Below are 17,975 nucleotides of genomic sequence, written 5' to 3' on the forward strand. Positions count from 1 at the left end.
TCGCTTCACTGTGTGTGGTGAAGGCAGCTTTTTCCAAGGTTTTGTGCAAGTTGTTTTTCACTGTTGGTTTAAGTTCAGGCGTTTTTCTGTGTTCTGAGGCAAGAAAATTTGGTTTTACCACTTTAAGTGTCTTGTTTTCAATTTTCGTGCATTTCCCTTTTAAGTGGGCGTGGTCAGGATTCTCAGACGTCATGACGTCACGCGTAGGAACGACTTGCACATGCGCAAATCGGCTTTCTTTCCTTGTGCGGTTCGGTGTCCATTGCGCATGCGCGGCTTGCGCATGCGCATGACGGTCCGCGACGAAGACTTTTTTTGACTGCGCATGCGCGGCTTGCGCATGCGCATAACGATCCGCGACGCGATCTTTTGTAAACTGCGCATGCGCGACTTCCGGTTCCGGCGCATGCGCGACTTCCGGTTCCGGCGCATGCGCAACTTCCGGTTCCGGCGCATGCGCAGACACGATTTGTAGTTCTTTGCTTACCAGAGACTGCAAAATGTGCTCCGACGCCATTTTATCGCGGATTTCAGCGTTTTTTCTTTCTAAAAGTTGTAAGTTACCTTTTCTTTCCGATCTGGACTGGATTTCAGCGTTTTGGCTTTGTGAAAAATTCATGTTATTTCTTCTTTTTGATCTGTACTGTGCATTCGCGATTTCCTGATCTTTTTGTGATTTTTTAAGTCTTGCATCACTCAGTCTCTGTGCAGGTTGGACTGTGAGCATGCCTTGCTGTTCAAATTTCTCACAGTACTCTTCAAATTTGTTTAGTAACGTTTGTAAGCTGTTCCTGTCTTCACCTTTTGAGTGTTTAAATCCATTATACACTTTCCTATTGACAGGCCCTTCGATGAGAATTGCTATTTTAATTTTGTCTGAGGCTTCTGCAACATCATTAGCTATGAGATAAAAATCGAACATTTGTTTAAACCTTTTCCAGACATTTCTTACATTACCAGTCGTGTCCAGCTGAGGTGGGTATCCATGCCACATCCTCGAATTAGCGATGTCTTCCCCAGTCAAATGTCCAGTAGGAGATTTCCATGCCATTTTGTGCTTTCTGTATCTGCAGCTGAGTTGTCCTGTCGTAAGCGTCCTGAAATCACTGCTGGTACCATGTGTTGTTCCTCGTGTCTTAATAAAGCTCGCAGTCTCAAGTGTGGAGAAGATGCTTTATTGTGGGTTCGTTCAGTTTCCAGAGCTCGACCTAGAACTACCTTCCAGTGCTAACTACCAGCTTTGCTTGCTGTGTCCTGCTTACCAGCCCCCCTGCTGTGAAGAGTGTGTCCTCACTTCCTGTCCTGATCTATTTATATGGCTCTCCCGTGCTCCCTCTAGTGGTCGCTCAGTTGTGTTGCATCTGGTTAACTTGTGATCACCACAGTGGTGTCCCATGCATATGCTGCCCTTGTCTGTCTACGTGACGGAGATTGCGGGTTTGTTGAAGGAGCCTAGGTCAGTTGCTGCAATGCATCTTGTATATGGTACACACTGCTGCCACTGTGCAGTGTGCATTGGGCCAGTTTAGCTCAGTGGGCTAAACAGCTGGTTTGTCATGCAGAACAAAGCAGCATGGGTTCAATTCCTGTACCAGCTGAGGTTATTCATGAAGGCTTGCCTCCTCAATCTTGCCCCTCACCTGAGGTGTGGTGATCTCAGGGTAAACCACCACCAGTAAGCTCTCTCCTTCAATGGCGAAAGCAGCCTATGATCATCTGCGACTGTGGCAACTTTGCCTTGCCTGCATTGGTGATGGAGGCAGTGAACGTTTATTTGAAGGTGCTAGATGGGGTGCCAATCAGGTGTGCAGTTTTGACCTGGATGGTGTTGAGTTCCACACTGGCATCATTTTTGGCATTTCTAATTGAGAAATTATAAGGGGTAGAGACTGTGAAACCTGACCTTTACACGTGGGGAAATGAACATTCCCTCGGAGTAAGTATCTGTCCTCTTGTAGTTTCATAGATGCATTCAAATTGTACCTGATATGATGACTTAGCATATTTGTGTGTTAAACAATACATTGGGGTATCTAAAAAGAAAATTGGCAATAACCATTCTAGTGTAAACTGATAGAGGGAAAATGTTAATATCATAATCATTTAGTAGGCCTCAAAATAGCTAGTTAACCATAATAATTCAATAGTTTATCTTGATTCAATAGTTCATCTCAATGAGACTCAATAGTTTACCTGAATAAGATTCAATAGTCCACCTCAATAAGATTAATAAACTGTTTTGCAGAGTATATATTTTTCGAAATAATGGAATTTTTCAATATTCCAAAATTAATGATTGCACACTTTTCAAAAACCTCATTCTACTGGCAGATGCTTACGACCGCAGCTGAACAAAATATTACACCTGTATTATTATTTCCATTGACATCTATTGACCTCTATTTCACACTGTCCCAGTGCAGCCACCTGGGGTGGCCACGTCCCGATTACAAAATGGACACTTTGCAAAGAATGAAGGGGAAAATGGACAATGCTGAGAAAGCAAGCAGGTGCAAGGTTTGTCTGTTGATTGGAGTTGCAGCTCCCAGACAAGACCGATACTGCAAAGCCATTAACATACTAATGAGCCATCTCCGGGGACAAAAGAGAAACATTTAGGTAAATGATACTAAAGCAGACACCCCGGCGCCAGAGGAGACTAGAACAAAGCAGGCCAACGGCCACCTAGGGCCCGCCCAGCAATCAGGGCAGCCACCCCTTTATTGGAGGAAATCGATACCATTGATCAGGGTATGGTCCAATTAATTGGGACCAAGTTCAAGGACCGTCCAAAAGCGTGCGAAGCCCCCTTTAGGTATAAGAGGAAGCCCCCAAGAGAGAATCGTTCTTCTTGGCCTTGGCTCTCAGCGATGAGAGGCCGGCCTAGCAGCTGCACCAGAACAAGTAAGTCCAAAGTCAACGCACGAGATAGACGTTCCTAGCTACTATTCCGTACCAGCTCGACCTCAGCAGCCTCAGAACTGGACAACGGCCATTGTTCCTGACTGAGTGGGCGCCCGAAGCTAAGTATAGGCTTTAGTAGTAGTGATAGTTTAGTTGGTAGAGTTTGTGCATGAGTATAAATTGACTGTGTGTGTAAATAAATGAGCATTGATTTCGAACTTACTAACTGGTGTATCGAGTCTTTGATCAGTATTCGGTTTTGAACCTTGTGGCGGTATCGAAAGATACCTGGCGACTCTTGAGCAAACGTAATTAGAATTAAGGAAGGAGACCATATTAACCGCCATAAACAGAGCCAATTAAAGAGAGAACACAACGAGCAACACCAGTCCTTCATAATTTTACACACCCTGATCAAAACAGCATTTAATCTCCTTATACCTCCTGAGGAGTCCCAATGTTTCAAATATAGTGTTTCAAATGTAGTGTATGCTTACATTTCCTTATACCGGACAACATCCTAGTAAATCTATATTGTGCTTGATCAATTTCCTCAACATCTTTCGTATTGTGTGGAGCTATAATTGCACATAGTTCTCCAACAGTATTCATACTAATGTTTTACAAGACTCATTATTAGAGCTTTACTCTTATATTCTCTTTAATGTGAATCCAAATCATCATGTTCTTCATGTCACCCTACTTTCTACTATTCAAAGTTAAACTGGTATTTTTTTTTAACCAAAACACACATCATACATTTCCTGACACTGGCCAACATTTTACACTGAGGGCAGGGTCCCAGTAACCTGACATAAAAGTCAGGGGTGAGCTCAGCCCTGCTTTGTCAGCTTTCCCCATAGCCATATAATGGCCACTGGGCATTCACTGATTTGAGTTGTGCTTTCCGCCCCTATCTGGGGAGGATGTACCACCTTCGAGAGCTGCCGGCCAATCAATAAGTCTGTAGTGTCTGGTCCCAGCAGTGCCACTGTAAATGGTGGCTACATCCAGGTCCCAACGGCAGCTAGTGATGGAGCGGATGCGAAGGGGAGAGTCTCACTGACCCTGGCGAAGAGAATGGGGGATGGGTTAGATGGGGAAGTAGGGAGGAAGGGTAATGTCGGGGTGCAAGGACCTTGGAATGGAGGCGTGCAGGAAGCCCATAAAGGAGATTTCTCCCCTTTGTCCAGCCACCAATCTGAGCAGTCCAAACTGCTGGGGTATACATTTGGTGCTGGTCTTCTCCCACCATGGGTAAAATCCAGCAGCAGATGATGGGGCCCTTAAGTAGCAATCAATTTGATAACGTTGTGGTGGGGTAGGCATCGGAAACAGTGCCTCGAGCATGGTTCCCAACTTTATGGCCACCCCCAGCTGCCAACCTGCCCCGGAGGGTTATAAAATCCTTATCACTGAATTTTATTGGACAGTCTTTTTGATCAATGTACCATCTTATGAATATCACCTCGTAGCTTAGTTTGTTCTTCAGAATTTTTCACTATATCTCCAATTTTAGTACCATCCTACTTTATATTTTATTCAGCACTATTTCAGCAATATTTCCCTCCTTGCTGCATGTATTTGCTCCAATTTTTGGTTTTATACAGGACTTTGTGTCTGCTGTGCCATTCCTGCAATTGTTCACACAATTCTTCACCTTATAAACTCAGTCAGAACAATACTGAGCAAGCAGCAGCTCCCTGCCAAAGTTGAGATTTAAAAAAATAAGAAAACAGTTCAGAATCATTTACACAGGAGGGGGTCCAGGTTACTTATCCAGTTCAAAATGTTGCATAGTAAAAAATGGACCTGAGGAGACCACTGGTATTTCACAAATAACTCACTGTATTTATAAATACTTATGTTAGCTTATGAAGGAACTTCTTTATTCAAAAAATAAATAAAAAGTGGACTATGAAATATATTAAAGTCCATGATAACATACCATTTTTCTGAAATTGTTTTGTGATTGACAACCATTGTGGAGAATTGCCTGTAAATTGTTGTCACTTGATTCACCCTTTTCCTCATCCATGGTATAGTGAATGTCCTAAAATGTCATAGAAACAACCATGCTTCAATTTTGTTTAATACATACTGAATCAAATAAAGACTATTCTATTCCTTGAACAAATAGCACAGCTAATCTCAAATCCCAATCCAGTGAAATTAATGAGTGTAACATTACAAATCTTTAGCATACCTGGATGAGGAGTAATTTAATGATTCAACTTGTGTCATATTAATAAAGCTTTTGTGGTCATTTCAGAGTGTTTTTTACAGCAGTAACAAGCTGCTTTGAGTACCTATTCAATTGTAAGTGAACAATGTGCCCCATCAAAAAAGGTTATATTAGCAGACCCCAAAGCAAATACATCACAGATGCTGTCCTCAGGAACAAGAAAGTGGAAAAACAATCAACATGAGACCAACATGAAACACATCTACTTACCTACTGAGATATATCTTTTAGATCAACGTGTTCCACAAGGGAGAGTGTTAGAAAAAAAAACAACTTCCTAATGGTAGCTTTCATCAAAACAATTTAGTAAAATTCTGCCTTTCGAAGTACAGCTATGCAGCAGTTGGAGTAGGACAGTGCAACTTCCAAAGAATGTAGATTTGAATCAATCTTACCACAGTAATTGGTAATCTTGTAAAACTGATACAATAGCATAATTTGGATCAAACATGCAGCAATTCTTGTCACGATTACTTACACTTAACATGACTGAAAAGCAAGCTTTGAAAGCGAAAGTCTAATTGTTTCCATAGCAGCAAATTGTACATACAACTTGGCAGACATTCCGATCCTTGTAAGTTGATGCTGGCTTGCACAAAGATTAGGTTCTCCCTTTAGTGCTTGAAACATTAAACTGGTTTCCTGAATTTATTTCAGCTCAAATCACTGACTGTTAGGAATAAGACATAGCTAGATGTTTTAATGTAATATGTACTTGGTAATATTGAGTAGATGTAACAAAGTTTTCCTGGTAGGTCTAGCTACCAAGCAATAGGTAACCCATAAAAATAGATGGCAACATGACACAACACTAATTATAAAAACACACATGAAAGCGTTGAAATGTATAATTAATGATAAACAAAAGAATCCCAAATGTTCTCATTGGGTTCAATTATCATTTCTGAATTTACAGCTTCAATCACATTGAGTGTTAAAGCAACATTGAACCAATAGATTGACTACAAAAAACTAATTATTTCGAGCCTGAAGTCTTCAAAGAAATTTCTTTCTGACCTCACTTTTCTATTTTCTGTCTAGTGAGTAATGCATCAGATTAACACATGATTAAACTCAAAACTGATCCATTTGTGGATTTACAACATATTTGTTCCATAATGCAATTTAAAATCAAAGAGCTGGATAAGTTTGCCAGTTGGAAAGCATTAAGTGTAAACTAAATGGAACTGAAAAATCATGCAACACTGTTACTTCTTACCAATAAAATGTTTGGCACAATATTTCCATGTTACGGAGGATTGCAAATGACCTTGTACCAGGCTGGTCCTAATATGAATCGGTATAACATCAGCTTTATTGCTTGATCCTCAGGAAATTTAACAGCTGGGTAACTCACAGCATGCAGTACAGTTTGATTGTAGCCTAGGTGCACTGTTGCTGAACTCAAGTATGGAATGATACAATCACATGAAAGCATTTACAAATTCAGTTCAAAAATATCCTGCTACAGGCCAATGCATACATTATTTCTTCAACGGGTTAAAATAGTGGAATCAAACTATAGTGAAAATTATTTGGTCACAGTGTTTACAAAAATAAATGGGCCTGTCTTGCACTGTCAGTCTTCAGTCGATGTAAAGGATTAAGTTTGGTGAATTGCACCTCCTAGAATTAGAACAAACTTGAAGAAAACTGCACCAACATCTGTCTTATTTCAAACCAAGTGTCAACTCTTTGTAAAGTCATTTGCCAGAGAAGTTAGGGTTTTGCTAGGGGGTTTTAAACCTTCAAGCTAAACTGTCGCTTATAACCTTGACAACTACAAAGCCTGACACATGCATCTTCCCCTAGAGGCTTCCCTGCAGTATTCGGCAAGCTGCTCACGATTGCTGAGCCATGACGCCACAGCACTAGCCTGACCTGACATAATGAGCAGCTATTTACAGCAAACAAGGTAGATGGAAGAACACAGACCTAAATGATACTCTGGTGTAAGGAGGATTCCACTGAGGTGCAAATGAGCCAGTCAATCTCAAGGCCTCTGAGGCTTGCTGGGACTTGCAATTTCAATCCCTTCAGGAATATGTAGTCACGAGCCACACACTGATCAATAAATAAGTTGCAAGGTGAAAAAAAGGATGATAATTAAACAAAAGGAGAAAAAGCTACCAAGTTTGGTTAAAAGAAGGGAATGGATTATTTTGGCATTCCATTTTTACTTAACATAGATATGTTACAAATATGTAAAATATATCAAATCACGTGTATTATTTCCAAAAATATAAAGATTATGGCTTATTAGGAAGTTAGTCCAATATCACCTATGATTTTACCCAATGAAATTTGTCTGCCTTAACCCATATTGAAATATGGGTGTACGTAGAATAATTTGCCTTATCTAATTAAAATTTATCAACCTTTCCCAATATGTGTAATTTTGTAAAAGTGGCTTTGTCCTGATTGCCTGTGTTGTGATTAAAAATCGAGCATCACATTTTTTGCAACACATAAACTTAAAACTCGGAGAAATGCATACTAAGTATGCAGTTATATTTATCTGTAAGGGCTTGTCTAATCATGATTTCCCTGGAGAAGCTAGTCTAGCCAGTACTCCATTAAAAAAATGGTTACAAATAATTCTTACTACCTCAAACATCTTTGATGTATTTTTATGATTGGAACATTTACGTGTTAACAATGTCACTCAAAGAAAATACAGCACCAGAAACAAATAAAGATACCTTTCTCTCCAATTGTATCTTCTTGGAAATTTAGGATCAAACTTAATCTAATGGATCCTTAGTTCATAAATTTGATGTGCGCTTTGCCAATAAAAGTTGCAAAACTTAACTATCCTGTTTACAATTAGAGCCATACAACAAAAGAAAACTGGACATTAAATGTACTTAAAATTAGAGTACATTATAGAGCTTGCCAAAAAATGCCTAAACAAATTAATCCACAAGTATTACAGAGTATTTACAGCTCAGAAGCAGGCCAATCGGCCCCACAGTTCCATGCTGGTCTTTATGCTCCACATGAGCCTTCCCCCATCCTACTTCATCCAGCACATATTCTTTGATTCTATTTTCCCTCCTAAGTTTAGTTAACTTTTCCTACAATACATCTATGTTAGTTGCCTCAACTACTCCTTCAGTTGCTAATTCCACATTCAAGCCACTCTCTGGGTAAATAGGTTTCTCCTGAATTCCCTACTGGATGCATTTGTGATTATCTTATATTTATGACCCATCGCTTAGTATCCCCTGAAAATGGTGAAGGTGCAGAATTTGGCTTCAGAGTGCTCGTTAGGACCAGCAGCTAGCGGGCCGAAACATTGACAACTACAGTCTTACAAGAGAACTCGAACTGTGCAAAGAGCTCAGCTAAACATTTGCAAATAACAAATGGACGCATTTTCAACCATGCTGTATCCCATATACTAAACAAATGGACAGAGAGATTGTGGGGGTTAGTCTCATGCACTCCAACAGCACAAACAATGACACAGGATAACCTAATTAAGAAATAGAGGAGGACACTTTCACACAGCCTGATGGCCCCAAACAACATCCATTCATCTCGGTGAACCTTTTACACAAAATAAACACACATTCTTCGCTGTCTCTGGAAAAACAATACCACTGGTGGGATTCTCCCAGCCCCGCGCGGGCCGGAGAATCCCGCGAACGGGCCACGCCGCCCCGACACCGGCACGCAATTCTCCGAAATGCGGAGAATCAGCGCCATTGGCGCCGGCGTAGTTGGCACGGCACCGGTCAAGGGCCACTCTACGCGGACAGCCCACCGATTCTCTGGCCCGGATGGGCCGAACGGCCATAGGAGAAGAGCTGAGTCCTGCCGGCGCCATTCTAACCTGCTCTGGGCCGGTGGGATCTTGGCGTGTAAGGGTCAGATGCTGGCCTGTGGGGGGGTTGGGTCCGACCCCGGGGTGGGCCTCCGATGTGGCCTGGCCCGCGATCAGGACCCATCGATCGGCGACCGGCCTCTGTGGCTGGGGGCCTCCTTTCCTGCGTGCCGGCCCCTGTAGCCCTGCGCCATGTTGCGTCAGGGCCGGCATGTTGAAGGAGGCCACTGCGCATGTCCTCGTTGGCGCCGGCGCAACTGCGCATGTGCAGATCCCGCGGCACCAAGTTCACGCCGGGATCTGCAGCTGGAGCGGCGCAAACCGCTCCAGCGCCATGCTGGCCCCCTGTAGGGGCCAGAATTAGATGTGGGGCCGGCCTGTTCATGCCGTCGTAAAATGTGATGGCGTTTACGACGGCATGGACACTCTGCCACGGGATTGGAGAAGTCCCTGTAATGGAATTATCAGAATCTGATTGTCCAGCAACACAATTACCAGCCCACCGGAGGTTATTGTGCTGTGACTTCTGTCTACCTAATGTTGTTAATTGTAACCAATAAAAAAACATATATAAACTGCGTTCATTCTGAACCTCGGTGGAGTAGCACCTCAATTAGAACATAGAACATACAGTGCAGAAGGAGGCCATTTGGCCCATCGAGTCTGCACCGACCCACTTAAGCCCTCACTTCCACCCTATCTCTGTAATCCAATAACCCCTTCTAACCGTTTTGGTCACTAAGGGCAATTTAGCATGGCCAATCTACCTAACCTGTACCTCTTTGGACTGTGGGAGGAAACCGGAGCACCCGGAGGAAACCCACACAGACGCGGGGAAAACGTGCAGACTCCATGACAGGCAGTGACCCAGCGGCCTAGCGTGTGCTCCACGCATGCATAATAAAACCACTTGAACATTGCATCCGGACTCTGAGGAAACATCTTGGGCGGTATTCTCCGCCGACTCCAAAAATCGCGGAGGCCGTCGTGAACTCAGCCGAGGTTCACGACGGCCTCGGGGCCCGCTCCCCGCACCTAATTCACCCCCACCCGGGGGGCTAGGAGCGGGCCCCCATCGTTCCCGGCCGCGACCTCGGCCACCGGAAATTACGCCCGAATGGTGCTTCGCGGATGTCATCCACGCATGCGCAGGAACCCGCATGCGCGGATTACATCAGCGCGCAGACGACGTGAACCCGCGCATGCGCGGTGCCGTCTTTCTCCACCACCGCCCGGCAAGACGTGGCAGCTTGATCTTGCCGGGCGGCGGAGGGGGAAGAGTGCGTCTGTTTTGGACGTAGGCCCGATGATCGGTGGGCACCGATTGCGGGCCTGTCCCCTCCGGAGCACAGTCGCGGTGCTCTCGTCCCAATCGGGCCCCTGAATGCCCCAAACGGGCATCCAGCGCCCGTTTCACGAATGCAGCGACCAGGTGTGGTTGCTGCCGTGGTGAAATGGGCGTGAAGGGCCGGCCACTCGGCCCATCGGGCTCGGAGAATTGCCCTTTGCCGTGAAAAACGGCGAGCGGCGATGTTTCCGAGAGGGGGGGGGGGGGGGGGGGGGAGAATCGCGGGGGTGCCAGGGGGGGCGTAAAAAAATGTCGGGAGGCCCTCCCACGATTCTCCCACGCCACATGGGGAGCGGAGAATTCCGCCCCTTCTCTATTTTTACCTTATCATACCCTTTCATAAGTTTAAAGATCAGTCCTCAAATGTCTCTGTTCTAGAAAAAGAGTTGCAGCCTGCCCAATCTTTCAATGGTGACGCCTTCTAGTAACTTCTATTATTCCTGAATGGGTTCAGTTCAATTGGTCCAGAAAACAAATATAATTGGGGAAATCCAAATACAAAATTCATTTTATATTTATTTACTCAGAAAGTAATCTTTATTTGTGATACCTAAGATGTATCCAGTACACTATATTAGGCAATTGGTTAGTTCAGTTGGCTGGACTGCTGATTTGTGATTGGGAATGATGTCAACAGCATGTGTTCAATTCACATACCAGCTGAAGTTATTCATGAAGGCCCTACCTTCTCAACCTTGCCCTTCACCTGAGCTGCAGTGACCCTCAGGTTAAATCACCACCAGTCAACTCTCCCTCAAAGTGGAGAGCAGCCTATGGTCCTCTGTGACTGTGGTGACTTTAACTTAATACCCCTACCAAAATATAGCATTATCGTAGCTCCAAGTAACTGTTAGTAAAGTCCTTGTCTGGTTTAATAACACTGTTGCTGTCAAGTATTTTTTCCTGTATCAGTGTCTATCATAGAACTTAATACATTAATAAAAAGGCAAAATACTGTAGATGCTGTAAAACTGAAATAAAAATAGAAATTGCTGGAAATATTTAGTGAGTCAGACAATGTCTGTGGAGGGAGAAAGGTCATCAACCTGAAATATTAACTGTTATGCTCTGAGTATTTCCAGGATTTTCTGTTTTCACTAAGCAAATTCATTTTGAAAAAAAAATGTAGCCATGGAGACATCACTGATTACCACACTACAGGGTCTTGTTAATCTAAATAGATTTTATGGGGTGCAATTTGGTATGTGTTGCACCTGGTTTGGGGTCATGGAATAGGTGCAAATTATCCCAATTTAACAATCTGTTCAGGTATTGGTACCACTGCTAAACGTATGGGACTCAATTTTTAGGCAGCTCAAGTATCCACCTAAAATATAAATTAAGGACAGGACCTCTTTTGAAGATTTATCAGCAATGAGTGAAGCGGGCTTTTAGCTGCTACATCAGCATTCTTCAGCATCGCCCACAGCCATCACTGAGTAATGAGTGTTCAAACTAATTTTTAAGAAGTCCCTTTCTGCTGGGTTGGGAAGAGCAGGAGTGCTCCTCCATGCTCCACAAAAGTGACATAGGCCATAGTCCTTACTCCTTATTATTGTCTGAGTGGAACTCCTGATTCCGGGCAAGTACTGGTCAACTCGGGAGGGTTGGAAACCCTAGGATGACTGCTTTGAGATAGGCAGCATAGTTTGCTGGCTTAATTTAAAGGAAGCCCCAATTCAGTCTATGTATTCTAGTGCAGGGATTGTTCCCAGTTCATACCGGCAGACCTGTCCTATCTAAATTCCACCCTATATGTTTTGTCTTTTGGTTAGTTTATAAAATGCAATTACATGTACCTGTTGACTTGTATCATTATTCCTGAGATACTTTTACAGCCATAAAATGCTATGGTGCCTAGTATCAATCAGATTTCTGAGAGCCTACTAGTTTGTCGATTAATGCAATTGAGAAAAAATGTCACAGGCCTCGCAAGAACCTTTTCAAAGCTACCACAGAGAAGTTTACTTGCAGCTTTTTCCTTGCATTAGCTCCTGTCATCCACCAAACAGTAGAACCCAGTGGTGTCAATTATATTTGATTGACTGAGTAAAGCACACACAAATAAGCCAAAACAATGGACACAAAAATCTATATATGACTTCCCCTGTCAGAGAGCAAAAGCTTGCTTTTTCCATTTTCATGTTGCAGTGTGTTGCTACATGCTTAAATGTTTCCTCCAAACCCAAACTATCACCAATTAAGTTAGCAGGATGTTCAAAGGTGTCAAATGACTCCCTCGACAATTGGTTCCAACCGCTGTTCAATAAATGAGGTCTAATTTATCAGTTTATCTTCAATTTCAAAAAAACTAATATCTCCAGACACTAATATACTCTGCGAGAAAATAAAGCAAAATAGACTTCAAGGTTCCTGCGGGGCAACTTATTTCTCATCTATAGTTTATTAAAAAAATAGTTAAATAGTTACTTTAAATAAACAGTCATAATGGCATACTTAGTTCTCTGCATTTATACTTTAGCTTTACCTAATCTGCATATAAATAGATTTCTTTCAGTGACAAAAATATGATGGTATTAAAATTTATAAGCACTTACAAAAACATAGCTGGTACTATTATTAGTGGAAGTTTGTTATCTTTGTGTGCAATGATCGCTTATAACTAATGTGAACATTTGTCATTTCCAGCAGCCAATTTGCTCAACAGTGCAAAATATGATTTTGGACAGTGTTACTAATTATATTGATCCTGAGTTGAAAAAGTTGATGGTGAATACTTCAGTCCCTGAAGTCCGTGAAAACCAATTTCTTGACTCCTGGGTTACACTGTGGTGAAATAAATTAGGATAATGATTTATGTTTACTCTTTTAGTCAATTCTGATAGAGACTAGAAGAGACAAAATGACAAACAGCTTCAGCAGAAAACTTAAATCATGTCAGCCAATCTGAAGGTTTTTTCTTACTTTAATTGCTCCCACTGTTCATTTATCTTCAGAGGCAATCTTTGGAAGGGACACTAGTTGAATCAGTGGATGGGTAAAGTTTAGTCGCATTTGTCTCACTAAATTGCGATATGTTCTTCAGAGAAACTAGTTCCAGTAAACATGTCAAAATGTCACAAGGTTATAACTAGCAATAGATCTGCTAAAAATAATATTTGCCAGAAATTCCCAAGTAAACAAAAAAAGAAACATCATCTGGTTACTTATAAATAAACCAAAGCTAATTTTGCATCTGTATTATTTTGGTCCATTAATGGACACATTGACAACATTGGAAGCACATGGCTTGAGAATTGATAGAAATTGGTCCTCAGGCCTCATCTGAATAATTAACATAAATGCACATCCTCAGGCAATTTCATTTTCTTCTTTCAGCAACTCCCATTTTACGTGGGGTCATCACAATGCTGTTTGATCTTGTTCTGTCAGTTATCCATTCCTCTGCTAAATCTGCAGCCTTTAAGACTCTCACCACCATGGGCACAATTTAACGGAAACATTTCTAAGTGTCATTTTGGGTGCGATTGATGGGGTGCTTCTTGATGGCCACGTTGGAGAGTTCGTGGCCCATATTTAACAGCATTTATGCCGGAAATGAGTTCCCACGAGCTTCTCGCTATCACGTGCTGTCTCACCACCAATTTGACAGACTCTCATCTCAGCGTCTCGCCACGAACAAGAGGGAGCTGCTTTTAGACACTCCCTCACCACTCACACTGAGACAACATACAAGCATGGCAACATGCAGATCTGCTCCTCAATTTGGGGATGCCGACCTCACAAGGCTTCTCAGTGCCGTCGAGGAGAGGCAGAATATCCGGGGCAGGATTCTCTGATCCTGAGTCTAAGTGTTGACGCCGCCATAAGCGGTGCGCGTTTCCCGATGGCGTCAACATGGCCTCAGGATCGGCACTTCTGGCCCCTACAGGGGGCCAGCATGGCACTGGAGCGACCCACGCCGTTCCAGCTGCCAGTCCCAGCATCAACTGGGCGCCACGGGGTTCGCGCATGCGCAGTGGCACCAGCGCCAATGCGTGTATGCGCAGTGGCTCCCTTCTCCGCGCCGGCCTCGACACAGCATGGCATAGGGTGGCAGGGGCCGGCACGGAGGAAAGCAGGCTTCCAGCCCGAGAGGCCGGTCTGCCAATCAGTGGGCTCCGATCGTGGGCCAGGCCACAGCGGAGGACCCCCCCAGGGTCAGACCCCCCCTCCCCCGACAGACCGCCCCCGGATCCACGCCGAGGTCCCGCCGGGTAAGACCAGGTTAGAACGGCGCTGGCGGGAGTCGAGTTTTTTGTTATCTCGGGCGGAAAATCACCGGGAGGGAGGGGGCCCTGTAGAGTGGCCCCGACCATCACCAAAGGGCGCCAATTCTCTTCTCTGCGGAGAATCATGTCCCGGCGTCGGGGCGGCGGGGTGCGATTCGCGCCGATTCTCCGGCCTGGCCCCAGGCTGAGAGAATGCCACCCCCTGTTCAACCGAGGGGGGTGGAGGATCCGCAGCAGTGTCACCAATAAAGTCTGGAAGGTAGTGGCAGTAACTGTCACTGTGGGCAGCATGGCAAGGAGAACTGCCTTCCAATATCGGAAGATGACCAACTACCTCCACCAAGCTGCAAGAGTAAGTTCTCTTGGCATCAGTGCCAGTACCACATCTCCCTAGGCATCAGTGCCAGTGCCAACCCTCAAATCCCCCTCCCCTAAATCATTAGCTGACACCTCACAGCGTCCGCACATCCAAACTTCGTGCTTGCTGCACAGAATAAGTTAAGAGCCCATGGTGTGAAAGGGTAAGATCCTGGCATGGATAGAGGATTGGCTGACTGGCAGAAGGCAGAGAGTGGGGATAAAGGGGCCTTTTTCAGGATGGCACTTTCAGTGACTAGGGGTCTATGCTGGGACCACATCTTTTTACAATACACATTAACGATCTGGAAGAAGGAGCTGAGGGCACTGTTGCTAAGTTTACAGATGATACAAAGATCTGTAGAGGGAGCAGGTGGCCTTCAGAAGGACATGGACAGGCAAGGAGAGTGGGCAATGAAGTGGCAAATGAAATACAATGTGGAAAAGTGTGAGGTTATGCACTTTGGAAGGAGGAATTTAGGCATAGACTATTTTCTAAATGGGGAAATGCTAAGGAGTCCTTGTTCACAATTCACTTAAGGTTAATGTTCAGATTCAGTTGGCAGTTAAGAAGGCAAATGCAGACTTCCGGTGGCGGCGATGTCCGGGTGAGCCGCACATTCGGTGGGCTCTCACTCCGGCCGGCTGGAACAGCTGTTTCCCCGCGATAGCGGGACTACGGAGGCGGCAGAAAGGCTGCCTGGAACAGAGGAGGAGAGCGGGCTGCAGATGATGTAAGTGTGGGAGGCCAGCAGGTGAGGAAGAAGGAGAGAGAGAGAGAAGGAGGAAGCTGACCTGCAGGGTAAGATGGCGGACCCACGGACCTTCCTTCCTCCAGGACAAAGGGAAAAAAAAGTTTGGAGTTGCTGAGGAGGGACAGCTTGGACCCACTTCAGATGCCCAGGAGGTAAAATTGAAGGAGCTGGGTGAAGGAAAGCGGCAGCGGAGGCACTGAGGAGCGGGCTGCGGCACATGGAACAGCGGGATTCCAGAAGGCAGAAGAAGAAGGAGAAAAAGGGACAGAGACAAGGACCGGAAGAAAATTACCTGGGACCTAAGATGGCGGACACACGGAACCCGGACTCAGCGATCCAGCTGGCGCTGGATAACATGCTCCAGGTAATGAAGTCCAGTTTTGAAGCGCTGAAGCGGGACAGCTTGGACCCAATCCAGAAAGCGGTGGATCAGCTGAACCAGAGGCTGGACGCCCAGGATGTTAAAGTTAAGGAGCTGGGAGAGGCGGTGGAGGAGCAGGCGGATGCGCAAACGGTTGCAGCGCTAGAAGTGGACGGCCTGAAAGAGCGGCAGAGAAGACTGCTGGACAGAGTGGAGGAGCTGGAGAATAGAGTCCGCAGGAACAATCTGAGGATGGTCGGCCTCCCGGAGGGGGCGGAGGGAGCTGATGCTGCAGCGTTTGTAGCAGACCTGCTGAAGCAGCTGATGGGGGCCGAAGCCTTTCCGCGACCGCTGGAGCTGGAGGGGGCACACAGGGTGCAGGCAAGGCAGGGGCGGCTGGGCGGACCCCCCCGCCCGATGGTGATTAGGTTCCACAGGTTCGTGGACAAGGAGCGGGTGCTGCAGTGGGCAAAGAGCGCCAGGAGCAGCACGTGGAATAACAGTGTTCTCCGCATCTATCAGGACCTAAGCCAGGAGGTGGCTCGGCGGCGAGCAGCCTTTAAGAATGTCAAGGAGGTGCTGTTCAAGAAGCACGTGAAGTTTGGTCTGCTGTTCCCAGCTCGGCTATGGGTCACGCACCAGGGTCAACACCACTACTTTTCCGAGCCCGAAGAAGCGATGGATTTTGTGAGGGACCTGGGGCTGGTCCCGAAAGGAGGCTCCAAGGACGCGAGTTAGGGCCCGAGGATTTCTGTGGGGAGGAACGCCGAATGTGCCTGGACTGCTGCTCAACGGTTTGCTGGGCCAATGGGGCCAAGCGGAACATTTGAGACTCTTTCCTTTGTTCATGGACAGTTATGTGCTTTTTCTCTTTTTTCTATGTTTTTTCCCTTTTTTTTTTCTGTTTGGGCTTTTTGTGCAGCTCGCGGAAGACACTGGAGCCGGCTTGCCCCAGTGGGTGGGGAGGAGGGCGGGGAAACAAGGGGAATGGGACAGGAAGGAGCCGGAGTGTTGAGTCACCGGGCTAGCAGATTGGCTAGTCAAGGAAGTCAGATGGGGGGGGAAGCTACAGCCAGTAGATGGCAGGGGTGGGGGTATCGGGGGATGGGGTTAGGGGAGGGGGGGGTTGTTCTGCTGATGGGAGAGGGCCTTGAAATAGGCACTGGAAAGGAGATCGAGGGTGGAGGCAGCTATAGGGCGGGCCAGGAAGGGCGCGACGCACGGGTCAGGGGCCGGCCCGAGAAAGGCTATGGCTGACCGGCGGGGTGGGGGGGGTGGGATGTGCCCCCCGACCAGGCTGATCACCTGGAACGTCAAGGGACTGAATGGGCCGGTTAAGAGGGCGCGGGTGTTCGCGCACTTGCGGGCCCTGAGGGCGGACGTAATTATGTTGCAGGAGACACATCTGAAAGTGTCAGACCAGACCAGGCTAAGGAAGGGCTGGATTAGCCAGGTCTTCCACTCGGACTTGGACTCGAAGTCCAGAGGGGTGGCAATCATGATCAACAAGCGCGTGCAATTTGAGGCAGAGGGCATATCCGCAGACAGGGGGGGCAGATACCTGATGGTACGGGGCAGGCTGGAGGGGAGAAGAGTGGTGCTGGTGAATATATATGCCCCGAACTGGGATGACGTGGACTTCATTAAAAGAGTGCTGGGGAAGATCCTGGACTTGGATTCTCGCAGGCTAATAATGGGAGGGGACTTTAACATGGTCCTTGACCCGACTTTGGATCGGTCGTGTCCCAGAACGGGTAGACTCTCAGCAATGGCAAGGGAGCTGAAAGGGTTTATGGAGCAAATGGGGGCAGTGGACCCCTGGAGAGGGACAGCCAACAGGAAGGGGCTACTCGTTTTACTCGCACGTCCACAAAGTATATTCCAGGATAGATTTCTTTGTGCTAAGCAGGGACTGTAGGGGGGAGGTAAAGAACACGGAATACT

At 45.8% G+C, this 17,975-nt stretch overlaps 1 protein-coding gene across 1 annotated transcript in view; it reads right to left on the bottom strand.

The window, feature by feature from the left end:
- LOC119970422 (golgin subfamily A member 4-like) overlaps positions 1-17,975 on the bottom strand; it is a 529,556-nt gene that overhangs the window by 318,379 nt on the left and 193,202 nt on the right. Inside the window, exon 12 of the mRNA XM_038805016.1 lies at positions 4,853-4,957. Within this exon, the coding sequence (XP_038660944.1) occupies positions 4,853-4,957 (105 nt within the window). The remainder of the gene's footprint in view (positions 1-4,852; positions 4,958-17,975) is intronic.

Source organism: Scyliorhinus canicula, chromosome 8, assembly GCF_902713615.1.
Source record: "Scyliorhinus canicula chromosome 8, sScyCan1.1, whole genome shotgun sequence".
Classification (NCBI taxonomy): Eukaryota; Metazoa; Chordata; class Chondrichthyes; order Carcharhiniformes; family Scyliorhinidae; genus Scyliorhinus; species Scyliorhinus canicula.